The 25,991-nt window shown below is 39.7% G+C and overlaps 2 protein-coding genes and 1 long non-coding RNA gene across 3 annotated transcripts; 2 read left to right on the plus strand and 1 right to left on the minus strand.

The window, feature by feature from the left end:
• Positions 1-4,744: 4,744 nt before the first annotated feature.
• Positions 4,745-12,580, plus strand: LOC127779764 (uncharacterized). Its single transcript, XM_052306663.1, has 10 exons — positions 4,745-5,126; positions 5,201-5,380; positions 5,484-5,586; positions 5,707-5,731; positions 6,198-6,225; positions 7,220-7,372; positions 7,958-10,046; positions 10,291-11,608; positions 11,881-11,964; positions 12,108-12,580. Exons 1-10 carry the CDS (start codon positions 5,068-5,070, stop codon positions 12,170-12,172), a joined length of 4,104 nt encoding a protein of 1,367 aa, XP_052162623.1. The 5' UTR covers positions 4,745-5,067; the 3' UTR covers positions 12,173-12,580.
• Positions 12,581-13,646: 1,066 nt separating this feature from the next.
• Positions 13,647-19,069, minus strand: LOC127779765 (3-oxoacyl-[acyl-carrier-protein] synthase II, chloroplastic-like). The gene is made up of 13 exons (XM_052306664.1): positions 18,519-19,069; positions 17,468-17,670; positions 17,179-17,382; positions 16,959-17,069; positions 16,781-16,876; positions 16,658-16,703; positions 16,448-16,527; positions 16,144-16,212; positions 15,932-16,016; positions 15,685-15,839; positions 15,532-15,612; positions 14,391-14,450; positions 13,647-14,120 (listed from the first exon to the last, which is right to left on the minus strand). Exons 1-13 carry the CDS (start codon positions 18,733-18,735, stop codon positions 14,004-14,006), a joined length of 1,524 nt encoding a protein of 507 aa, XP_052162624.1. The 5' UTR covers positions 18,736-19,069; the 3' UTR covers positions 13,647-14,003.
• Positions 19,070-23,941: 4,872 nt separating this feature from the next.
• LOC127779014 (uncharacterized) lies at positions 23,942-25,969 on the plus strand. The gene is made up of 3 exons (XR_008018599.1): positions 23,942-24,019; positions 25,065-25,303; positions 25,398-25,969. It is a non-coding gene; the product is annotated as an uncharacterized LOC127779014 (long non-coding RNA).
• Positions 25,970-25,991: the final 22 nt, after the last annotated feature.

The following is a 25,991-nucleotide window of genomic DNA, read 5'->3' on the forward strand; positions in this document are numbered from 1 at the left end:
TATATGGGCAGCGTGCTGTGGCTGCTCTCTGCTTTTCTTTTCCTCCCCTGCAGCCACTGTACTGATCGACTGATATCTGCTTCCTTTGCGTGCTTTCTCCGTGTAAACTCAAGTAACAATGCCATTTTTTCTCTTCCTTTTTTTAACGAATATCATGAGATAATGTAATATTTCACATTGATATAGCAGGAAAAAGAGCCCTAAGAGACCATAATTAGAAAAAGAAAAAAGAACAAACAGCACCACGTCACGGAGGAAAGAGTGCCAATTTTTATTCCTCGGTTTGAAAAAAATACAAGAGATAGTTCAAGGAGATTTGTCCAAGTGCACTGCTTGAGTGCAAATTTGACGATGCTTTTCAGCTTCAGTCTGAAGGTGTGATGAAAATTCAGGAGCCGTCACATTTGATCCCGGTCGTTGGTCGGTCAATCTTCGTCACTGCGATTCAAAACAAGCACCATCTGATTATTTCTGCAATGGTTAGTGAGCTAATTGGCATCAAAGGCTAAAGGTTAATTTGGATGTCTCTTTTCATGAGAAGCAGCCAAGGAAACAAAGCTGATTTGTGCGTTCTCTGAAAATAAAAAGACATGAAAAAGTTTGAGTTCAGGTGCTTGCTCCACTATTCCCTACTTAACTCCAAAGCAATGTCATGTGGGGAGTCTAATACGTGATTATTTCGCATTAACCTTAAGCTAAGCATTCTTCTCGCCGTAATCACTGACATGCAGAAATTCAACGTCCTTTCTTGATGGATACATCACACGAATTGGGTCAAGTGTTTGTTCAAGAAAAACTCCACATATCAAGTCATTTTCTTTTTCTGATTTAGATCACTGTCAGTGTCAATTGCTAGTTGGTTAGTGTTTAATTTTGAGGATTACAAGGGGAATAAATGCTGAATTTATACCACGAATGACTTGCTGGCAGGGTGTCATTACTTGTACCCGAATTTCAGCAAGATTGTGTATTTATGTGTTTGTCAGTAATTGATTTGGGATGCTATATGTGCATCATTTTCCTGAGTAATAGTGTTACTAGTACCCAAGTTGTTCATCATTGCTTTATCATTACTTCAAGTATTATGAAGAAACCTGAATAGGAGTAGTACCTGATAAGTATGCCACCCATTCTGTTTTTTCCTGAAACTCATCATTGAAGCAGCCCCTAACTCTGAATTTTCTTTTAGACGGATGGTCAGACTAACTCAGAATTTAATCATGATGTTTAAGAAACCATTAGCTTTATTAGTATATGTACTAACTCGAGATTATCCAAACAGAACAGGTTAAGCAAGCAAGGAAAGAGAGATGGCCCCAAAATCCCAGATAAGTGACACGTTTTCAGCTTTGCTAATCACTTCTGAATTCTGACAGGGAACCAACTAATCATCTGATGGAGATGGACACGAATCTTAAAGCTCGACCTGATCGGATTAGTCGATCAAATCTCAGGAGGAAAAAAGAAAGAAAGGTGATCAGACAAATGGACGATGGATTTGTTCAATCCCACGATATGCTTGCAAGAGTACAAAGCAAGATACTTCCTAATCGGAGCATCAACAACTTTCTATTAAATATATGTGAGAAGAACACTTTGGTCACTCTCCATCTTGTCTTAGGCGTCGGCTAGTTAATTACTTTTTGGGGGCAAAATGGAATCACAAATGTTTTTCCATGGACCACATGAAGCACAAGGGTATAAATTTTCAAATACATACCGCAACAAAGTCAAATACCAGAGGTGTACAGTTCCTGTATTATTCAGAGATATGGGACAAGAGATAGAGCTAATTAAGAAGTTCAGTCACAAGGCCAGGCTGACTTGACAGAGGGAGCATACAAAGCAGAAGACTGTACTGAAGAATGTTTTAATGTGCCATGAACAGTATAGCATGTTCAGATTATTAGTTTTTATTTGTTTTTTCTTTTCTTTTTCTTGTCTCTTTGACCATTACTGTGTGCAGTGTGCCATGCTAAGCTCAACTCCTACCAATTGTGTCGGTTTCTTTGTTTTATTAATCAATCAGTTGCTTGGAATCATCAGCCAGTGTTTCATTGAGAGATGCACCCCTCACATTTTTAATGGTAGATATGTACTCTTTTCTTCTTGAGAAACTGAACCTTGTGAAGAACTGTGACCCTTATTTTAACCAAGGAACAATTGGTTAAATACTTCAAATTAGTTGCTACATGCATGTTCAGATTGATTAAAGGATTTTTAGAGGAGGGGGGGGGGATGCAGTGGATGTTATTTTCTAGACATAGATCTAATTGACAAAGATCCAATTTTTTCTCCTCATAATTGCCTAGCTGTATATTTTGCACAATGAGTCCAGAATTGATGATCAGCAATGCCACCAACAAACCATGACTAATCAACATCTACAGTACTATGAGGCAGGTGATCAAACCCTGTCCTGGAGTTGACCTGCTTTAAGAAAAGCTAGATAGGGGGTGAAACATTGCAATCTTATAAACGCAATTAGCAGTAAATTTATCCATGCACATGCACTATTTGTGATGCAATACTAGCTTACAGTGTTTATGATAAAAATTATAGACCTTGTATCTATCAAGTCAAGATTGCATCTTATCACTGTTTGTTAGAACCGAGCACGTCATGTCACCTGACTAGGACTTGACTTAATTTTGCTACGACAACGATAATAAAGTTTCATGTATTATCAATTTGTCATGAAAACAATTGAAATTTCGTGTAAGCATTCAGTGGGTCAGAGAAATTTGTGGTACTGTTTTCTTTTCCTTAAAATTAAAGAAAGTTTCCAATGTTACATCACAGGAACCTATAAACAAAACCAAAGTAATGGATAAATCAATGTTTGTTAGAAATCTTGAGCCAAAATCCAATGACCTCATGTGAAAGTGACTGTGTGGGGTAATACATGAGCTTAATGTTCCAACTACTCACTCTATTGTACCATTACTCTGCCCCACTGTCTTTTTTTTCTCTCCCAGTCCCTTCATATGATTTACAAACAGTACTAATGCAAAGACATTTTCATTCTTGAGAGATGTTACATCTGCTGCTAATGGAGGTTAAGATGAAGATTTGCTATAATAACCTAGAAACAAGTTTGTTGGTTCTGTTCTAAGGGCCATGGTTATGTTATAATTATTCTAGATTAACTTGATTCTGAACCTTGTTGTCTGGGACAAGCTCCCTTGGTTGCAATTCTCAATTCCTAAGTTGTTTTCACCGACAGAGAGGTGGAAAATTAGCATCATGTTGCATCATGGTTATGTGAGTTACTGTTTCTCTCATGTTTTTTTTTTTGAGCTTCCCGTACTATTTGCACATTGGATTCCTTTTTTTCTTTCTTGGTCTTCTCGTTTTCTCAAAAATCAATGAACATCAAATTTCGGTCAACAGCAAGACCTAGATTTTTGGGAATTAGTTTTGGAAAATATTGCCAAGAGAAAATTGGAAAACTAATCCTTTTGCATTTGTTCCGTACTATATGCATCTTTTTATACAGAGGCTGAGAGTGTTCTCTGTACAATTCTATTATCTTTATATAATTAATTGAGCTTAATAAAGCTTCAATTATCGAAACAAATCTACCATACAATGCATTGATTAGGCTAATTTAGAAGAATATTAGGGTCACTTAGTCACAAATAAAATGCTCAAAAATCTTTTAACACAAGGCTGGGCTAGCTGTCACTGTTTACCCCTTTGGGGCCCCTGTTAATTGTCTAGAACAATCGGTGCATGATGCTTACTCCAGGTCAGATGACCTGATGTTTAGTGCAGAAACCAAGAGGTGCTCAATTGGACCTCCGTTTATCGTACCAGCACTCTCTTTTGCCTGTTGGAAAGAAGAAAAGTTGTGGTTGACACTACAGGGATTTTTGGGTCGAGAAAATAAGTGTGCCGATTTCCTTCAATCCTCCCTTATAAGTTACTAGTAGTATGTTGGTAGGTGAGTAAAAATGAAAATTTCTATCTGTTCTATTATCAAATTACATTCGTTTTCTTATACATTTTAGCCACAAATTCGTGGCATATAGGATATAATGTTAAAGAAAATATGTCATACTAGAACTATAACGATTACAGTAGGAAATATAACAATGTCGTCAAATAAACTCACAACATGACATTGAGGCATAACATGTATGTCCGCCATGTGTTCTCTACGTGATACGAAAAAAACGATGTCAACACTATTTTTAAATTGACACGTACATATTATTGAATTAGAGATGTACATTAACACTGCAACAATTTCAATGATTAAATGAAGTAGACCGATAAATAACCCCTCCAAAAAAAAAATCCCTCCATTAAAATTCAAAAGCAACCTCTAGTTTGTCTCTAGGGGTAGAATGGTAAATCCCAGCCGCACAGTCCACCCAAAGCCGTTGTTACACCGAAAAAGCTCAGTCACAGCCGAATGGAAATAAAAAGGAGAACACAACAAAAGTAGCTACCCTTCAACCCCTTTCTTGCCAAAGATTACACTTCTAAAAAAAAAAACCCTCCCATAATCTCACCTAAAGCTTCATATAATCTCCAACCTTAACACTAATCTCTCCTAAATACCACCCCAAAAAAAATCTCTATTTTTTACCAACCCTTTTCCATAATCTCACCTAAGCTTAATTAACACTAATCTCTCCTAATTAGCAGTAAACACCACTCAAAATAAATTAAAAATTAAAATCTAACTATACTAGTACTAGTAGTAATTTTTAGCTTCTTCTCTTTCCCAATTTTTCTCACTGTCACAGAGCACCACTGCAGCACCACCAAACCAAGCAGCTCATCTTCCAGTCTTCCACTCTTCCTCTCTCTCTAGCTCACTCTCTCTCTTTCTCTCTCCTCGCGCGAGCGCACGCTTACCGGAATCGGGGGGACGAGCGGCGGCGAGATCCGGGCGGGCCGCGGCGATCTCGTCGCCGCGGGAGCTGCATTGGCGCCGGCTCGCCGCCTTCCCGGCGTTTCTTGGGGCTGTCGCGAAGGAGGAGGAGGAGGAGGAGAGCTTGGTGTTCTTGGTGAGGGGATCCACCAGATCCGACCTCGCCGGCGGCGGCGGCCGCGATGGAGCCCGACGCCCCGCTCGACTTCGCGCTCTTCCAGCTCTCCCCGCGCCGCTCGCGGTGAGGATTTCGATTGGGGGGGTGTGGTGTTCGTCCTGTGGGTGTTTGCTAATGGTGGGATGCCTCCGCTGCAGGTGCGAGCTGGTGGTGTCCGGGAATGGGCGGACGGAGAGGATCGCGTCCGGGTCGGTGAAGCCGTTCGTGGCGCACCTGCGCGCGGCGGAGGAGCAGGCGGCGGCGCAGCCGCCGCCGCCGGCCATCCGGCTGCAGCTGGACCGCCGCGCCGCGTGGTTCAGCAAGGGCACCCTCGAGAGGTCCGTTTGCTGCCGTGGCAGTTCTTGGGTTGGTTGGTGGTGTGGAGAATTCGGGGAGAAAAAGAAATGATGGGAATTCTGAGAGGTGTTCTTGTGGTTGAAGGTTCGTGCGGTTCGTGAGCACGCCGGAGGTGCTGGAGATGGCTAACACCTTCGACGCGGAGATGTCGCAGCTGGAAGGGGCTAGGAAGATTTATGCACAGGGAGTGAGTGGCCAAAGTTTTCTTTTCTATATTTTCTTTCAGTTGCGGAGTGTGTTTAGGTTGTGTGGTTTATGGTGGAATGATCTTGCAGTTGTTCTAAAAATAGTATTATGCTGTACGCAGGTTGCCGGAGGCGCTGATGGAGCTGGTATGCACGACAATGTTTATAGTGTTCTTTTGTTTGTCGAATGGGGTTTTGAGTCTCGTTCGATTAGTTTTATGCCTGTTTTTGTTCATGGTTCATATGTCACTCAGTTTATCTACACTTGAATTGAGTCGAATCGCGACTCGAGTGCCTCCACAAGTTATTTGTGGGAACATCCAGGGAGAACTTTTATTATTGATTGGCTTGATTACTGAGATGATGCATTCAATGCCACTGTCCATATTATTCATGCTGTGAAGCTTTGTTAATGGGGGAATACAGTAAATAATCCATTTCCAATTTTAGAAAGAAACGAACAACTTAATTAATTGTTGCATGTGTTAAACTGCAATATTAGGGTACATGTTTTATCGTTTTAACATGCCTTCGTTGAGGCAACATATTGTTCTTCTCAACACAATTTGCTTACCATCTTACAAATTTTTTTTCCCGGGTGAAAATGTTGCAGAATCAGCAGCAGCTGCAGATATTACGAAGTATGCTTCTATGCCATCTCTGTCATTATCTATTTACTTCTTCATTGTCCGATAACCTTGATTTAAGTGAGTTGAACATGGTTAACCCTTACTTCTTCAGGGAGAACCTTGATTGTTAATATATCAATTTCAGTCAATGATATATGATTTGTTAGGACTGTTCTATATATAAGAAATGGTTGGTTAAGAACTATTCATGACATCGTACTAAATACGGAGTGGAGATGCCTGTGTCAGAATACTTTAACATGACTAGTATTTCGGGCGTTCCTTGATGAACTGTTTAATGCTTATTCTGTCTCAGGGGCCTTTCATGATCATTTTCCCTTTTCGGTTGCTTGGGGTGTAGCAAACTGTGTTCATCCTTTCATCTGTTTACTATGCTTAAGGACATCTTTTGTTTCGGCTTACAACGTTATAAAAACTTGATGTTCTTAATTGAATATTAGTAAAATTGTTGCAGTCATGTAGCAATGTGATCTGCTGCAAATTTTGGTAGACAAACTCATCGCTTGAATATGTAGATTGTAGAATACTATGATAATTAGATAAAGGTGAAATGCTTGATCTCTTTTGGTTATGTGGGTCAGTGCTGTTAAGAGCCCTAGTTATATAGCTTTACACAAATGAGCACTTACATCCACGCATGCACCAAAACCTTATTTTATTACCGTTGTGTATTTCTACATCATTAATTCAGTCTCTTGCTTATGCTTTACTAATTAAAGTTGTTGCTAAATAATCGCTATCAGTAGTATAGGACTTACACAGAATAGCTGGTAGAATATAAATGATTATACTGTTTCATCTGTACTCAGTCTTAAAGTTATAATTCCTTACAAATGGCACTGTGTAAATCATACAAAATATAGTTGTCTGTACTACTTCATCACGTATAACTTGAAACTTACTGTAACTTGCATATAAAGTTTTAGCCATTTTTGTATTGTCAGTATCCAAAGTTGATGCCCTGGCCTTTTTTTTTTCTATGCAGGAAGGAACTTCTTAGAGCGATTGATGTTCGTCTAAGTGCTCTCAAACAAGACCTTGTCACGGCTTGTGCCCGGGCATCATCTGCAGGGTTCAACCCTGACAGTGTTTCTGAGCTTGTTCTTTTTGCAGATCATTTTGGTGCCAACCGGCTGAGGTATGATTGGAACTTAACAAGTTCATAATTTAGGTTCTAGGTGTCATCATTTATATTTACTTAAAGAATACATTTCACAGAACTTCAGACACTTTAATAGAAAAGCCACATAAAACTATAGATTTAGAACTAAATAACTCACAAAACTACTGGTATCTGTAGAGAGAAAGATTATCATTAACTTTTACAAATGCCATTATATTGCGCACTAAATTGTACCTAGCTCATCTCAAACTTGTACAGTATGATGGAAAGCTATGAACATACAAACTTCAGAATTGCAGTTTAGGACACACATAAACTTCAAACACCCTAAGGTTATTATGGAAAAGTGGTAAAGTTTGCATGAGAAGATTCTTCAATGTACTAGGAGGGAGATCATTTGAAGTGGAATCTTATATCAGATTCAGTTGTGCACACCTATATGTTCCCAATTCATCCTTATACTGTGGTTGCCATGATAGCATTGCGACATTGAGTTACCCTCTGTCCCACTCGTTTTGTTTCTCGGAGGATCCTTTTGTGACCTCTTGATGATTATTTTTTGTGCACACATGACAACTTTTTTTTTTTTTGGGTATCCAGTGAAGCATGCAACAAATTCATGTCACTTTGCCAGCGGCGTCCAGACATCTGTCCTCATTACTCGGTTTCATCAACTTCGTCACAATGGAAGAGCTTTGATGATGGAAATGTCCGTGGCTCCTCCAGTTCAGACATGTCACTAGACGAGACACAAGCTGATCAAGGTGCATCCAGCAACAAATCTATAATTGGTGGTAGTGTCTCTCATATTTACAGAAGCAACAGCCAAAACTCAGTAGATGTTCCACCAGAACCCAGCGCAGTTCAACACCCTAAACCAACTATACAGCAGTCAGTAGAGAAACAAGAAAAGGAAACAGATGCTCTTCCTGCCCCTGCCCCTGCCCCAGCTGGAGGGGGTTCAAGACGGTTGAGTGTGCAAGACAGGATAAACATGTTTGAGAGTAAGCAGAAGGAACAAACCTCAAGTTCTGGTAATAGTGCTGCATGTACTAGTAAGGTGGTTCCAACGAAAGGTGAGCACCGCAGGGTGCCTTCTGGTGCGTCCATGGACAAGTTGGTAAGGAGGTGGAGCAATGTAAGTGATATGAGCATTGATCTAAGCAACAACGATAGCAGCAGCTTAAATGAAAAGAGGGAAAATGGAACCCCTGTTGGAACCCCAACACCTGCCAATTTGGAGGTTAATTCTAAGGAAAGAGCTGATGGGGACGCTAATGGGCTGAAGCATGCAGTTACATCATGCCAAAAAGATACATCTGATGCCTTACCCTTGGATTCTACCGCTGCAGATGCTTTCTCATCCTCAACTTTGAATACTACCTCACCATCCCCCTTATCAGCCATCGCTTCTTCTTCTCCTCAGAAACAGACTGCACCTCGTGTGGAAGATGACATGGTTATAACCTCTAGCATTGAGAGTGAGTCATCCTTCAGAAAGGAGGTAGGGGCTAGTCAAGGAAAAGGTGACGTGAGGATGTCAGGGCAAGCTGTTTCAAGTGTTTCCACTCGAGCCCGAGTAAAAACATCTCCAAGGCCAACATTGCCAGAAAACAATGTAACTTTAAGTAGCCCACCATTGTCACAGGAGCATGTACAGATGACCGATGAGGAAACTATTCCCATTGTTCATGAAGTAGCAGTTAAAAAGGAACAGATTGTACAGAAAGATAATAGAGGTTCTCGTCTCCGTTCTAAAGAGATTCATGCTGAAGCAGATGTGGTTGGAAGGAAGGACCGACCCTCTCGAACAACTGGAAAGATATATGATACCAGAACAAGGGCCACCTCCAACCCACGTGCTAATTTTAGGGGTTCATCTGTCAGGGATGAAGCTGCCTCTACAGAAGCTGAAGTTCATGATGTTAACTTGCAACGGAAAAGTCTAGCGCGGAAGGTAGAGGATTCTGGGAGAAAGGTTGCAGCTGGCTCTGAAATACTGCCTCAATCAGATTGTTCTATTCATCAGGGAACTAATTTGAGCAGACAATCATCCAGTGCTGAACAGGAATTGAGTTTGCATGGAGGTAAAGTCAAATTAATTAGTGATGGAAATGCTGTTCCTTTGGAGCAGACTAAGAGACCGACAAAAGGTAGTCAAGATCGGCATGATGAACTGCAAAAGAAAGCCAATGAATTGGAGAAGCTATTTGCTGCACAGAAGCTAACCTCTTCTAGGAGAGGCAAGTCAACTGATGTGCAGGTTGAGAACACACCCAGGGTGAATGAGGTAAAGCCTCCACCGGTTCTTCCAGAGAGGATTTATACAAAGCAAATTGTAAAGGAGAGTATAACCAACGAGTTCGATGCCAATGAGCTTTTAAAGATGGTGGATACTGAAGGGTATAACAATAACGTACCACAAAGCATTATTAGCTTAGAAGAGTCAAGGGGAAAGTTCTATGATCAATATATGCAGAAGAGGGATGCAAAACTAAAGGAAGATTGGAAGCTGCAAGGAGAACAGAAGGAAGCAACAATAAAGGCAATGCGTGATAGCCTAGAACGAAGCAATGCTGAGATGCGGGCCAAATTCTCTCGGTCTTCAAGTGTTCCTGATTCAACATATATTTCTCGTTGCGCTCATAAGTTTCCTCCTTCACAATCAGTTATAAAGGATAAGGATCAGGTATTAAATTCTACTTATAGCAGTTTTTAAGTAGAAAACAGTAGTACAGAAAATTACTTAACTACACACCCTTAGTGCATTGATGTGATTTATACTGAAGGTTGTTTTTTTATGTAAAAAAATTTAATACTAAACAATCATGATATGTGTATCTTGAGGAGCCCATAAGGCTATAATTCTACGCAAAGTGAAATGATGAGTTGTAGTTTATGGTTGTTTATATTTTTGATTTTGCCTTTCCCAGGGGATAGATTCCTTCTTGGTAGAAGAAGAAATGAATAGTGACTATCTATCTGGTGATGGTTCATCCAGGAGTGCTGATTCCAGGAAGCATTTTTCAAATAAAGTTGCCTGCAATCAAAAGAAGTCTATTGCTCCTGTTCATAGGCATTCATCAAGGACCGTAAGCTCTGGTTATGCAAACTGTAGGAATCTACCAGATAATCCTCTTGCACAGTCTGTCCCCAATTTTGCGGACTTAAGAAAAGAAAATACAAAGCCCTCAGCTGGTCTGAGCAGAGCTGCTCCAAGGACCCAGCCAAAAAGTTTTATCCGTAGTAAGAGCATCATTGAAGAGAGTAAGAATATATCAAAAGATCAATCGAGGAAATCACAGTCCATGAGGAAGAACTTAAGTCCTGGTGAATTAAGGGACGCTACATCCATGAATGACGTCATATACAATTGGGCTCCCTCAAAAATTTCCAATGATCAAGTTGAGGGAGTTTTTGCTTATAGCACCCATACAGCTGGTTCAACCAAGTCTTTTCTCAGGAAAGGCAATGAGGCTCACCCTGCTGTCGGTATAGCTGGATTTGCTCCTCCTATGTTTGCAAATACCTACCAGAATGGAGATGATGACGATTTTCTAGATCAGGAAGAAGACTCCCCAGATGAGACCAAAGATGAAGAATATGAAAGCATTGAAGAGAATCTTAGGGAGAGCGATTTTCCTGCTGACTCAGACAGTGAGAATCCAGGAATAAGTCATGAATTTGGAAATTCAGATGACCCAGGATCAGAAAATGGTGATGTTTCTTTTCCAAGTGACCCACCCACTCTTGGTGGTTCCAAGTTCAATGCTTTTGCAGGAAACATGCATGATACACCTGGTGAAGTACCAGCATCATGGAGCACACGCCCACACCTATTCGCTTATGCAAATGATAACTCAGATGGTGATGCTTTTGCTGATTCACCAAATGGAAGTCCATCACCATGGAATTCTCATACTTTAGATCAAATAACAGATGCTGATGTTTCCCGGATGAGGAAGAAGTGGGGCAGCGCTCAGATGCCTTTCGTTGGTCCCAATGCATCTCAACAGCCGCGGAAAGATGTTACAAAAGGATTTAAGAAGCTATTGAAATTTGGGAGGAAGACACGAGGTGCTGATGGTTTAAATGATTGGGTATCCGCTTCAACTGCCTCGGAATGCGACGATGATATGGAAGATGGACGAGATTTGGCCATGGGATCTTCTGATGATTTCAGGAAGTCAAGAATGGGTTATCCTTCTGCATATGATGGTTTTGTTGATAACGATGTTTTTGCTGAACAAGGTATTTTCGCTTGCCGATTTATCTCCACTCTCTGTTTCCATTGTCAACAAAAGTCCCTACTTATTGGTGACGTTCGAGGAACCCCCTCCAAAGGACCAGACCCAAAACTTGAATAAAAGAATATGATTTCCTAGATTGTCGTGTTCATGTGATCTTGAAAGTATTTTTTTTTCTCATTCATGTGTTTTCCTTACCTCATTCATTAACTCTTTGCTATACACACTTGTCTGCTTAGTTTTGCACACCCGTTTAATTAATTTTTTAATTTGCAGACCAATCACTTCGCAGCTCCATTCCAAATCCCCCTGCAAATTTCAGATTGAGGGAGGATCAACTCACTGGAAGCTCACTTAAAGGTACACTGACAGTTACAGATATATACTACTAGTACCTTTTTTTTTATTTTATTTTAAGTTGCTAATGTACCACATAACATGTGAAGTTTTTGCCTCTTATTTCTATCTACCAATATTAATATGTTCTCCCCCAAAAAATGCAGCACCGCGATCGTTCTTCTCCCTCTCAACGTTTCGTAGCAAGGGGGGTGATGCAAGGCTCAGGTGACAATGTGACATACCCTTAAGCACCAGAGCTGGAGTATATAAAATATCTCCCGAAATTAGGTACCGGTATCAAATTTTCATGGATGGTACGCGGACACTGCTAGCTTGTCTTATAAATACAATATATTCTGTATCTATAGTAATTCATATAAGCTGCCAGTTGAGCGTTTCCTCTGTTGTTTGATTATTCTTTTTCCTATCACTTGTGTAGAATTGGACCTCTAGATTTTTTTTTCTTTCTTTTGCGGTATTTGATTTCAATTGGCCCAGAGACACTGTATTCATTTTGTTGTTTTTGTGATATGCTTGTATCTTCCACCCCCATTTGTTCATTCACATATATCACAAATTCGCGGTATATGACAATCTTGCCAACATGAGCCTAGAAATTTCTGAAAGGCATCTTCCACCGTTTTGTGTCCGTGCAGTATATTTTCATTCTCAGTTTACTGAGCTTCATAATCAGACTCATCTACCCTGCATCAAGACATTTGTTTTGGTATAAACACGTGAGATCAGCTGAGTTTTTCAGCAGATGGTACCAGTCTCTTGCTGTACATATGTTTTTACAGATTTCTGAAGCATAATTTTGTTTCTGTATAAATGTACTAACTGGTGCCCTGCTCATTTTGCTGCCTGTGTAAATACTTTTTATGGTCTCATCCGAACACAGGGTAAAATGCCCCATAGAAATTGAACAGTTTCCTATGAAACTTCTGCAGAAATTATGTAAAATTTCATGCGTTCTAAACAGAGCTGGGCCTTGGTGGTGTAAAGTCCAAACCTTGATCTTGGTGTATGTTCTCAAGGTCTTCCTCAGCTGTGTAGCTGTATGTATTCCGTGACCGGAAAAATTAACTATTTGTCACATTTAGATGTGACAATTAATAATTTATCATCTGGGCCTACATGTCATTGATATATGAGGGCTCACATGTCATTGGTACATCGGTGGTAAATAGTTAAATGTCCCTAGATCACATTGCCATTGGCCTCCTTTACAACGTAGGAATTTTATGGAATTTTTAGATGGATTGGTTTATTTTTCTTTAAAGTTGTAAAATTCCTCCATTCCAATCGAGGTTTAAAATGCAACACCTCGACTATAAGCATGTTTCGGCTCGTTCTCACGTGACTTTACACAAGCAAATAAGCATCTGTCCATAAGCTAAAAAAAGAAGAGTTTCTAAACATGTTTCTTCTCGATCTCACGTGACTGTAAATACATCCTCCGAAGTAGCATTTCACAGCTTACAACTGTTGTATTCAGAAAAAAAAAAACAGCATTTCACAGATTACAAGAAACCATCATTTTTTTTTCACGGCTAATATGAGTAGCCAAAGTTACTAATAAACATCATCAATACAACATCAAATGACAGCACCTCTGTACTGCAAAGCATCCTCACTCTCATCAACTATGCCAAATCTAGGGTGAGGCGAAAAAAGAAAAAAAATTACCGGCCCAGGTAGGATACACAAAGTCCTCCTAGATGAGATAAACAAAGTAATAACATAGGCCATAGGCTACATCATATTCTTCTTCACTTGAGAAAAAGGAAATCCAGGACTTTTCCAGGGATGTATTTGCGATGGTGATACAAAATGAAACTTAGGAGTGGTCATGCCATGGACATGGCCTCTATGGTTTCTTACTTTCTTCACTCTGTTGTTGTATGGCACAATGCTCTTCTTAGCTTGGACCTTCATGTTCAATTGTTCATAGCATGTGTAAGCCATGAATTCACTTGCTTGCTAGTTTTCTATACGCGGTTCCGGTACCATGGCGCGGTTGGAAATTTGAGGGAGCAAGCGATAATCGTAGGCCGAGTTCACTTGAAGGGTGCAAACAGAATTGATGAGTTGTGCCCACCAAATCCAAATGAGTTCGACAGTGCCACATTCACTTTGCATCTCTCCTTCTGCGACCCGACCAGCACGCCCACATCCTGTGTCGCGATTGAAAATTAGAACATTCATTGAGTGAGATCAGCTCTAACTGACGTTGTGGGCAATTCAAGTCACTTCTATATTTTTCTTCAAACTTGTTATTTCATATCTAGCTTAGTAGCAGCGAGATGTTTGGCAGGAAGTATACTAAATCTCTCATTAATATTCTCAACGAGGCATACCAGATTCTATTATGACATTTTTCCCTAAAAATGCCCAAAAGGGTGTATCTACAGTTGAAGTATGTAGTTTGCAAGCAAAGAGCTTACCACTATTTTCTCTGGGTTCTCCAAATTCAGATTCGGATGGACCCAGCCAGTTCTTATAGCCTGCAAGCAACAGTACCAAACAATGAGGAACATAACCATGCAGAGTCCAATATATTCACATTGAAAAATATGATAAATCCTATGCAAAGGCATTGGAATTCACGCTCGCTGAATTCAAAGCATCCTAACTGAAGTGCAATATGAAATTGAAAGACAAATCATTGACTATATGAATATGAAATCCAAGCAGACCTTACCAAAAGGAACCAATAAAAGAATGTACATTTTGGAGTAGTTTTATCCATAATACAGTACCAACTAGGCAGACAGTTTTAAAGTGCTACACCAAGCACCTTTTTTTCGAAAAAAAAAAAACAAAAACAAAGAGAGATGGTGGATAATGCTAACTTTAGATGCACCACCTGCTTGTGCAACAATCCAGAGCACCAAAACGGTAGAAGATTTGCAGTTGAGCTTTATAGAAGTTCACTAAGTGCACGGAATCATGACTTACAACAGTACTGGAGTTGGTCAGTACTGAACTCATGCAGAACCCCCTTTTTTTTTACAAACACTCAACTAGATGAAAATATTTGGGTTTCGTGCTTAAAAGTGATAAAATTTCCAGAAATGCAGCTGTTTAAGGACGTGCCGATATATGGGACATATTATACATTCAGTACAATTCTATATTAGCCTTGAGATATTGTTCAATGGTTCTTTATGTTGCTTGATGCTTTTCTTTTGACAGTCCCTAATTTGGAAATTGGTATCTCATACAGAACTCCAAATAAACTATCACATATTTCTCAGTGATTGATCAATGGTACTGCGATATACGAACTGGCCATGCAAAGGCTGGTTGACACTGGTCATACACTTACATGTGCTCCCATTTTGTACAAATTATATCAGATGTATATCAATTAGCCAAATGAAAAGCTTTTTTCCTTACTGCTATAGCCAACTGCTCTAGAAAGGACTATACAGTCCAGATCAACATTTTGAAATATATAGTGTTCATAGGGAAAAATTCAGGAAAATCAACAAGGAATAGACAACAGCCAGAAGATAAAATTTTAAATACCAGTGATAATTTATTTTGAGCATAAAAACTGTGATAGGGAATGAACTTCCTTACTTGAATAGCAGCAACAGCTTCTATTCCACCAGCTGCACCTATTAGATGTCCAGTCATTGATTTTGTTGAGTTCACCCTTAGCTGCACACACACCATTTTTTTTACTTGGTTTAATTCATAAAATCACTACAACCATTATGATAGCACGTATACCTGAGGGTTCTGGCCAAAGCAGCGGACAATAGCTTCATACTCCTTCAAATCACCTGACTGTGTAGACGTTGCGTGAGCATTGACATAGTTGATTTCTTCCCTTGCTACTCCTGAATCAGCCAGTGCCTTTTCTATACAAAGAATAATCCCTCTTCCTGATATTTATTCATGATCAGATTGGCATCAGAAGGTATTAGATTTAGGTCAGTAAGAGGATAACAGCAACAAAGCCAGATGCACATTTAACCTTCAGGATGTGGCTCAGTCATGTGGTATGCATCACATGTGAAGCTTCCACCTAGAAATTCAGCATATATTTTTGCACCTCTTTGCTGCAGAATGGTGCATCCATATCAGAAAACCTTACTGTTTGAACATAACTACAAGGCACTTAACTGGGGAAAAGGGGCTCAAATAGATCTATATGAAAAGGGAGAAAGGTGATTGCATGTAACAAACCTTGGCGTGTTCAAGTTCTTCCAACACAAGAACACCTGCCCCTTCCCCCATAACAAAACCGTCACGGTCCTGCAACACATTGCATGCACCAAAGTCAGTAAGATCACTTTCTCAAACAGTTATATGTCTACAAGCTGCTGTTATGTTGGGATGTGTTGAATGACAATAGAAAAAACAGGTAATAAATCATTGCCATTTGGCCAAGAAACTTGTCACTTGCAGTAAATGAGCTTTTTGCATGCTTGTGAAGTAAATTATTAGCTACAATGACAAGACCAAAATCTGCACATCAAAATATACTAACCACATCCCATGGCCGGGAAGCTTTAGTTGGGTCACTGTTTCTCTGTGAAAGTGCTCTGCAAGCCACAAAACCTCCTAATCCTGCATGCAATAGTTTATTAAACATTTCAAACAGCAACGATTGATAAGCCGTGGAAGACTAGAGGAGAAAGAACAACAGTGGGAATTGAAAATAATGGTAGCTACTTTCAACAATGATCAGGACCCATACCAATTGGGATGAGTGGTGCATCAGAACCACCACAGAGCATAACATCCTGTAAGATTAGAAACAAGGTCAAACAAGATTTTTGCTCACTTGTAGAAGAGATCGTGAAAATACAAAATTACTTACAGCTTCCCCTCTTCTGATATGGTTTGCTGCATTGAGGATACAGAAATTACTGGTAGCACACGCGGTGGAAATAGAATAGTTCGGCCCCATCCAGCCCTATGAAACAATGAAATATGAGACATCAAGAACCATAGTCATTGTTAACCACTTAAAAACTTTACGCAAAAAAATATCGCACCAGATCCATTGCAAGTATTGCAGAGCCCATATTTGTAGTTGCAAATGGGACACAAAATGGGTTCATTTTCTTGTAGGAGACCCTCAATGCTTCAATTGCATCATTAAAAACCTGCTCAATGTTGCATCTTAAATGTGTGAAATTGAGGAAAACATGTCTTTTTAATCAAATGTGAAAATTTGTTTAGGAATAAAACTAATATTAGTACAAGAAACTAAACCTTCATGCCACCCATTGCAGAACCAATGAGAACACCGCATCTCGTTTTATCCAATTCATTCCTGAGTTCTTCAGTGAGCCCACCATGTTCCAACGCCTTCTTTCCAGCAGTTATCAAATATAGCATGAACTTGTCCATTCGCCTAGCTAGCTTAGGAGCAACCCAACCATCAGTAGAAAAGGATTTTATCTCTCCTGCAATTCTCTGTAGAAGAGTTCAACATGTCAACTGCTGCATGAAAATATTCATGCCCCCATATCCATGACAGGAAGAAAACCATCTGTATTACCGTCGGAAACGTGGAGCAGTCGAACCTTTCTATCTCGCTTATTCCACTAACACCATCCAGAAGGTTGTTGTAAAACACATCAGGATCATGGCCCAACGGTGTTACTACACCCATGCCAGTGATAACCACCCTTCTTTGTTTAACATCAGGTTTCTTTTCAACAGTTCTCCTTTCAGGCTGCAGGGCAACAGCCATGGCCATTCCTGCAAATGGCAATGAATTTCCTTTAGACCCTTGTCTCATTGTCTGCTTGAGTCAGCACATATCATAAACCAGCAGCAGACGAAACAAACAAGCAGTGACAGTCTCCACAAACATGCACATTAGCTAGACGTTTTCTCAAGCACCAACTTGCAATTGCCCATCAGCCCATCACTATATAAAACAATTCGTTCAAAAAACTACAAAGTTTAATGCCTTTTGGTGATTCAAGAAACATGCATTAAAATTTAAACCGGAATGCAACATTGGCAATTCAAGTTTAAAGCTGTGTTTCCTACTCAAATATTTTTTTTTCAACCTATTTGGAGTCTTTCACACCATTAACTTAAACAAGTCACCTTGTACTCCATACTAATCCAAGCTAATTCTGTCTCAATCATCCGGTCAAACCTCTGTGCTATCAAGAGATGGAGTAAAAACAATCCAAGGACAACTAAGCTAAACGAAAGCGATGAGGAACAGACTAATTCAGCAGAAATGTATGCATCCCATGAAGCAGAAGGGAACCTGGCGACGAGATAACCAAAACCCCAAACGGATATTAAAAAAAAAAAAAACTATCACTCGCAACTAGACCAAGATCCTTTGGCATAAGCCAGAGAATAATTCCCCACATCTCCACTTCTTTGCACATGCACACGCACAATGTGACGCCAAAACCCGGAGGGGATAAAAATCACGTCTTTACCCCCCAGGGCGATACAACCGAGGCTCGCGAATTGCGCCGCGATTCGCACGTACGGTCGCCGCGATGATCCAACGGAATCAAACAGGACACAAATGCAGAGGCAAATGAGGGGGGGCGGCGCGCGTGCGTGCGTTGTCTCACCAGAGCGCGCCGCGCCGCGCCGCCGCGCGCCGCCGCCGAGGAGGCGGCGGCGGCGCGGGCCGAACATCACCGTGCTGGACCCGCCGCCGACGCAGCACTGGTGCTGCTGCTGATGGTGGTGGTGGTGGTGCTCGTCGGCGCCGCCGCATTCCGCCTGCGTCGAGGAGCGCGCGGCGACGAGCCACGTGGAGAGCGGGGGCGCCGCCACGGCCGCCATTGCGGATCCCCCCGCCGACGCGCGCGCGTTCTGCTCGGATTCGGCGCGGTGCGGCGCGGGGACAGCAGAGCCACCGCGCGCACCGGCGTCGTCCAAGAACCGCGGGGAGGGGAGGGTCCAAGATGCGGTCGGGCTCGCTCTTGGATTCAACAAACAGGGAGGGAGGCGCGCGCGCGCGCGGGGAGAGAGCGCAGCAGGCGATCTCACGAGGAGAGGGCGTGGGTGGGGCGCATCGAGGGCGCGTGAGCCGCCATTGCCAGGTGCTCGACGCGAGGCGAGGCGAGGCGTGGAGAGTGGAAGGCGAGGAGTGGAGTGTGGAGGAGGAGGGGGAGAGAGGGTTGGGGAGTTTAATATAGGAGGAGGAGAAAAAAAACAGAGATTTTCTTTTGTCTTTTTTTCTTTCTTTTTTTTCTAATACTACATCAGTCCCATTTTAAGTATAATCATGAGTTTTCGCGCCCAATTTTAATCATTCGTCTTATTTAAATTTTTTTATAATTAGTATTTTTTTTTGTTGTTTTAAGATGATAAAACATGAAAAGTACTTTACTCGTGACTTATGGTTTTTATTTTTTAAAAAAGAGATTTAAATAAGATGGATGATCAAAGTTGGATGCGGAAAACCATGACTGCAGTTAAAATGGGACGGAGGGAGTACTACCTTTCTTTTTTTTACCTTTTTTAAGAAAAAAAATTCAAAGGGTTTAAGGTGACTGCATTATTTGTAAGAGAGTCTTTTTATGTTTCCTACTGAAATTTCAGTTTTAATTATACTTCATAACTCTAGTATTTTTAAGAAGTTTTACTTTTACAACATGTTTTGGTAAAAAAAAATAAAACGAATTTATGTGTGATTTATTTTTAAGTGTTTATATTCTGGCCCGGGATAACCCTACCATTGAATAATATCATGGTATGATAATAGTAATATTGGTATGCAACGGGCGACGTTTGGCAAAAGGTTTATTCAAACACACAAATTTCTCTTGGAAATCAATTATTAAAACTTATTATAGAGTGCTTGAAAACAATCTCCCCTAAAGGGTCTAAAATAATGGAGAGGGATTTAGGTGGTCCTGGCCTCCTGGGATTATACCCCTTTTTTTTTTCTATTGGCAAAGCAATTTTGTTGCCATCGGTTGCTGAAACTTATGAACTGAAAGACAAACAAGATGATGAGTGTATGAGCACACACATACACACAATTCAGTGGGCTAAAATGGTTGGGTTCGGCCATGTGTGCGTTTTGTCTCCTTGTGATTTTATTAAGCTCCGATGTGGGGGTGTGTGTCTGCTGCTGGTTCTGAAATCCGATGCCAAATTACGATCAGTTGATCGTTGGCACGGCTCGAGTCTCGAATCGATCCTGACAAAGAAATTTTGGGCCACGGGATCACGCAGGATTTAGAGCTCATCACGGTCATGGCCGAGCTGGATGCTGGAGGCCCAAGCCATGGATGCGTACGTCTTCGTTAGTGATTCATGGTTGCACAAGGTCAATATCCTATCTCTCTATCCAGCGGCGGAGCCAGCACCGTCGTGAAGCCCGGATGACTAGTAGTATTTTTCGGTGGCTGACTAATTTTTATACTCTCTCTGTTCTAAATTATAAGGTCTATATTTTAACAGAAGATATGAGTTGTATATAAGATTTATTTCTATTCTAAAAATCGATGGAGTAAAAAAAGATACAATTGTGCATACTGGAACAGAACTAAGTGTCGTATATATCGAATCTAGTTCTATTTTTAAAATCTACCACCGTTCAACTTGCGTGGGAGAGTCTCATAGTTTCATCCAAAATCAACAGGCTTACCAATGGTTCGGCATCAATGGCGAAATCTATCCGATGAGGTAGATTTCAGTGGGTTTGGGCGCTGGTGATGTGTAAATGCAAAGGGATTTTGTTCATGACCCGTCTGAAACTGACAAGCTGCTCTCACTCTGCATCTCTGAATCTGTTTGTGTGTATTTTCAGAAGAGAATTACACTCTCTGTGTTCGCTTCATGGTATTCCTAACCGAAACAGTGCGCACGAAAAACGGAACGGTACATTAACATATAATTAATTAAGTATTAGCTAATTATTTTTTCAAAAATGGATAAATATGATTTTTTAAGCAACTTTCATATATAAACTTTTTATAAAAACACACCGTTTTAATAGTTTGAAAAGCGTGCGCGCAGAAAACGAGAGAGATGAGTTGAGAAACTTGGGATAAGAACACAGCTTGGCTGTGAGGTGTTAGGGCAAGTAATATATAACACCTCTTATGCTACATGGATAAAATTAGACATGGCAACTATCCCTGTTATAAAACTTGTCCCTTCGTAGTCCCGGTACTGAACCAATGATATACAATTTTTTTTTCAGTTATTCTGCGATGCCTTTCTGCTGCAGAATCATTAGCTTTCCAATGAGTCAATGACCAACAGAAGGGCCGTTACTTACTGTGCTAGGCTGCCAGTAGTTCACATGTATTAGGCTAAGTACAATCATGTTGTTTTCACCAAAGGTCAATTCGTGTAAATGGCTGATACAGTGCAGTTGTTAGTTGTTAAATGGCTGATCATGTGCAGTATTCGTTAATGTACTTGCAAAGAGATTAAATGCATTTGTTTGCTCCGATTTTCAAAGGTAGTTTGTTAGATTGCTTTTGCATCCTGCGAGAACCAGGAATTTTTGTACATCTCAAATTAATTCGGCAATACCTACTGTTGGATATTTATGGAGTGATATATCATATATTAATATATTTTGTTATTTTTTTAAAAAAATAATCATAGCAATTTAGATGATATAAAGAAATCCTCAATTTCTCCATCCAGAAGAAGAGAGTGACATGCCGAGACTGTTTTCTTTGGTACACTGCTACTTAATACAACGAATCATACGATATCATGCATTGAATAATTGATAGAGACGTTGATATGCTGAGGACTACGATACATAGTACGTACAAAAAGAATAATTGCAAAGAGGGAAAAATAGCATAAATTGTGAAATCATATTGGAGTAGTTTGGACTTTGGACACCAAAATACCTCATGCCTCTTTTCAGTTGTTGCAGTACAGAAAATATCCAAATGCTGGGCTTGTTTGCATTTGAAGACTATTGATACTTCAAAGTGACAGTGACGACGTGGTTTACAATGATCCCTGCTGATAGTAAAATTAATTTGGACCACTTATATATATATATATATATATATATATATATATATATATATATATATATATATATATATATATATATATATATTATCAGCTAGCTTAGTTATGTATAAGTATTCTCTCTTTTTAGGATAGAGGCAGTAATCGAATCCGTGCCTACCATGATTTGTGTCAAAGCTAGAAAATCTTTAAGTGCTAATTGAGTTCTGCCGACTAAAAACATAAACTTGTCTTTTCTACATATAGACAAGAGAAAATAAAAACCTGCAAATTTTGTCGGTCCCATAAAAGTCATCTTCAAATAATTATGTTACCACAATCCCATTAATAACCTAGTACCGAAATAACATATTCTATTATTATTATTATGAATTTCAACAGAGCTTAGATACGGAACTAGATTTTTATATTTGGGATAAAGGGAGTACTATTGTACTACGGAAATCTCGCATGGATTTCTGACATGCTGGATTACTACGAAACAGTGTATCAAATGCGATGGATGTGGGCCAGAGTATGTAGCAAAACTATGGGGTAGCTGCTGTTCTACAGTACTCGTCCTCTTCGGCGAAAACATTACCTCTGCAAATTCTGCTGCATCCACCAAATGCAGCAGTGCATCGCATTCCTAATACAGCCGTGACTTTTCAGCTCTCCCTGTATCCTACCCTAAAATCTCACTAAATATCAGCACTTTCCGACCTAATGCTACAAATGGACGATGTCGTTGACTTTTAAACATAGTGTTTCATTATCTATCTTATTAAAAACACTATATGTGTCACATATTTTATTCTGACTTTTAATCATGACTTATATTTTGTATATTTGTAGTAATTTTAAAATAAAACAAAAACTTAAATATCATGCACAAAAATCAACATCCTAATATATTTTAAAGCCCTCTTTTTTAGAAAAAGGTAACAGAACCTATAAGTTAGAACTTGAACCTGAATATAACAAAGATGAGGGTGATTCTTTTTTTCCCTTCTAACTTTCATGATTTAGATGAACATTTGCAGTCTATAATTTGGTCAGTACAAAAGGACTAAACCACACGGATATGTTGCCCAAGATTAATGGAGCTACTAGTGCTGCCACTATGTCAGACAGTCAGTGTGCCACTTTAAAACCCAAGATTAATGGAGTAACACACAGCATGTTTTCAAACAGCATTAAGTTGAATTAAATTTGGCAGAGGTACTAGTAAAACACGGATGAATGAATGAATAAAACCAGTACCAAGATGTGTGTTTTCCAGGGCACAAAAAGGCTGTGCCTTTCTCTGAGAGAGGGGTACAAAACTGCATCTATGCAGCTTCACCATAAATCCAATGATTCTCTTGATGATGCAATGTCCCAGCAAACCTCACATCACATGTAATGCAAATGATGCTGCTGCTGCTGCCGCAGTTGCATTTTTATCCATTGGTTTCAGTTCGAAATTTGAGAACTTTTGTTCGAGCAAAGTTCTACTTTTCAGAGAACAAAAGTTCTCAAATTTCGAAAGCGAAGTGGCCAAAAATTGACCTTTGGATATGTCTTGCAACTTCCACATATACTACAGTAACAAATATGTTTAAACGATTTACTACCTCCAAATTTTAATGCATGATGCCGTTGACTTTTTATCCAACGTTTGACCATTCATCTTATTCAAAAAAATGTATGTAATTATCATTTATTTTATTGTGACTTGATTCATTATCAAATGTTCTTTAAGCATGACATAAATATTTTCACATTTGTACAAAAAATTTGAATAAAACAAATGGTCAAACGTTGGTCGAAAAGTCAACGGCGTCATATATTAAAATACGGAGAGTGTACTTCACAATAAATTTTGCCATGATCATGCTCCCCCCCCCCCCCCCCCCTAAAGAAAAGGAGAGATCACCATGGAAAATCTAGTCGCAATCCTGTTGTAGCCGGTAGGTGGGTGAAACATGCACGTGATTTCTGATATGGAATCAAGGATATGTCCAATACCTCTTGTCTACTTATCTCTAGTATTACCTAGCTTGCGACATCTCCTTCACTTTAGTATGTTGATAAGGAGTGAGGATTGAGCTATCTGGTTCCTCCTCTTTCATCTCCTGAATCTCTAGAGGTATAGTGCTGCTCATGATCCTTCTTCAATTCACTCTAATTACATGTGAAATATCTTGCCTTTCATCTTGATTTCTGTGGGAACTAACTTGGTAGCTGATAATGCTACTGTGAGAAGGTGTCCATCCTTCCTAGTTGTCTTAGTTTGTTCGGGCTTAATTTGAACCAGAATTAAGCTACTTCCTCCATTTCATAATGTAAGTCATTCTAGCATTTCTCACATTCATATTGATGTTAATGAATCTAGACATATATCTATCTAGATTCATTAACATCAATATGAATGTGGAAAATACTAGAATGACTTACATTGTGAAACAGATGAAGTATTGTTTATTTCCTCTTTTTTTTAGATTATCCCAACTTATGTAAATGAACTCTATTTATTTGATGTTACTCCCTCCGTTCTGAAATGTTTGACTTTTTTTTATCCTATGTTTGACGTTTTTTGAACTAACAACGTGATAAAAAAGAAACAAAAGGGAGTATAATGTTACTAGTATCTCTATTAGTGCGCAAGTAGCATGCTTGACTTGTTTTAGTGAGCTGGTCTGAAGAAAGAAACATTGCTAAAGAGCCAATTGTTCAGGATGAGTTTCAGTTGAGGTATGCAGGTCAGGGACTAAATATTGAATTGAATAGTTTGATTGTCGGGTGATTTTTGCTTTGCACTCTGTACTTTATTCCCAACTGTACTCACTGATTTGAGAGTACAAATATACTGTTTGCTACTTTCAATTGTCTGTCCTCTTCTCCATCTATGCAGAGTTCTAACAGCTTGAATTTCTAAAGAATAATGGTTAAATACATAGGTAATTTTAATCATCTTTGAGAAGGAACCGGGAGATAGCATATTTTCTAGTGTATAATTCGGTACCTCCAGGTACTATGTACCTTGAGATAAAAAAATTAGTGTAAAATTTAGGTACCTCGAGATACTTTCTTTAAGGATGGCAAAATTTCTCGAATACATATTTGCTGAAATAAACACAGAAATTTGGCAACAGCCAAATATCAATGACTTTGTAACAATTCATGTGTGGCAGAAATGGAGGACAATCTACCACTCAATATCTATGAGCATCACGAAATCGCCAAGAAAGCACTGCCAAAGGTGATTTACGATTACATCAATAGTGGAGCAGAGGATGAGTACACCCTAAGAACTTGTTCGATTAATCCCACCAAGAAGGGGATTGAGGGGGATTGGAGGAGAATTCCCTCCTTCATGGGGATGAAACGAACAAGGCCTGAGGGAGAATATTGCATTATATGGAAGAATAAGGTACTACTGGTTATACCGAATCCTTAAGTCAGGGATTCATTGCTCAATGATGAACTATATATGACTTGAAATATCCTCGATGTCGATTTTGCAGTTTATGACCTCACGTTCTTGTGGATGTCAGCAAGGTAGACATGTCAACAATCTTACTGGGATACAACATGCCTTCACCCATAATTGTCGCTCCAATGTGGAGCCACAAATTAGCACATTCAGAATGTCTTAAAACTAAACCTTCTTTCAAGTTTGAAATTAGAGTGATTTTATGGTTTTTTAGAGGTACCACAATTTTTTTCAGTGTAAGTAATGAGAAGTATCTTCTTAAGGATGTCAAATTGGTGATTATGAGATTTAAGTTGTAAGCACTACAATATCTCTATTATCTCTTGGTTAAATGCTTATTTCAGGGGAGAAGGCTACAGCTAAAGCAATATTTCTAGAGCCGCAACATCATGTAATGCCATAATGATTGGTACTAACAATTGACACTGTTCACCTTCATCCAAGAATTGTTACGCATATTCACTCACTCTCTCTATCTCACACACACACGCTTAAACACACCTAGAATGCGCAATTCCTCACGTACCACCTCCCCCATGCCCTCCCCACCCCACCGGGCCAAAGCCGCTGGGATGAAGGAGGGTGGTCGGCCAACATTGGCGAGGGGGTAGACCGGACCCTATGG

The sequence above is a fragment of the Oryza glaberrima genome, chromosome 7 (genome assembly GCF_000147395.1).
Source record: "Oryza glaberrima chromosome 7, OglaRS2, whole genome shotgun sequence".
NCBI classification, from domain to species: Eukaryota; Viridiplantae; Streptophyta; class Magnoliopsida; order Poales; family Poaceae; genus Oryza; species Oryza glaberrima.

What these genes read in the sequence shown, in the direction of transcription:
- LOC127779764 (XM_052306663.1), top strand. Translation starts at nt 5,068, where the DNA reads ATGGAGCCCGACGCCCCGCTCGACTTCGCGCTCTTCCAGCTCTCCCCG. An exon ending in CTCTCCCCGCGCCGCTCGCG is followed by an intron (nt 5,127 to 5,200) that starts GTGAGGATTTCG and finishes CCTCCGCTGCAG; the next exon opens with GTGCGAGCTGGTGGTGTCCG. An exon ending in GCAGCTGCAGATATTACGAA is followed by an intron (nt 6,226 to 7,219) that starts GTATGCTTCTAT and finishes TTTTCTATGCAG; the next exon opens with GAAGGAACTTCTTAGAGCGA.
- LOC127779765 (XM_052306664.1), bottom strand. Translation starts at nt 18,735, where the DNA reads ATGGCGGCCGTGGCGGCGCCCCCGCTCTCCACGTGGCTCGTCGCCGCG. An exon ending in CTTCCCGGCCATGGGATGTG is followed by an intron (nt 16,213 to 16,447) that starts GTTAGTATATTT and finishes AATGTGTTGCAG; the next exon opens with GACCGTGACGGTTTTGTTAT. An exon ending in GCTTTGGCCAGAACCCTCAG is followed by an intron (nt 15,613 to 15,684) that starts GTATACGTGCTA and finishes GTGTGTGTGCAG; the next exon opens with CTAAGGGTGAACTCAACAAA.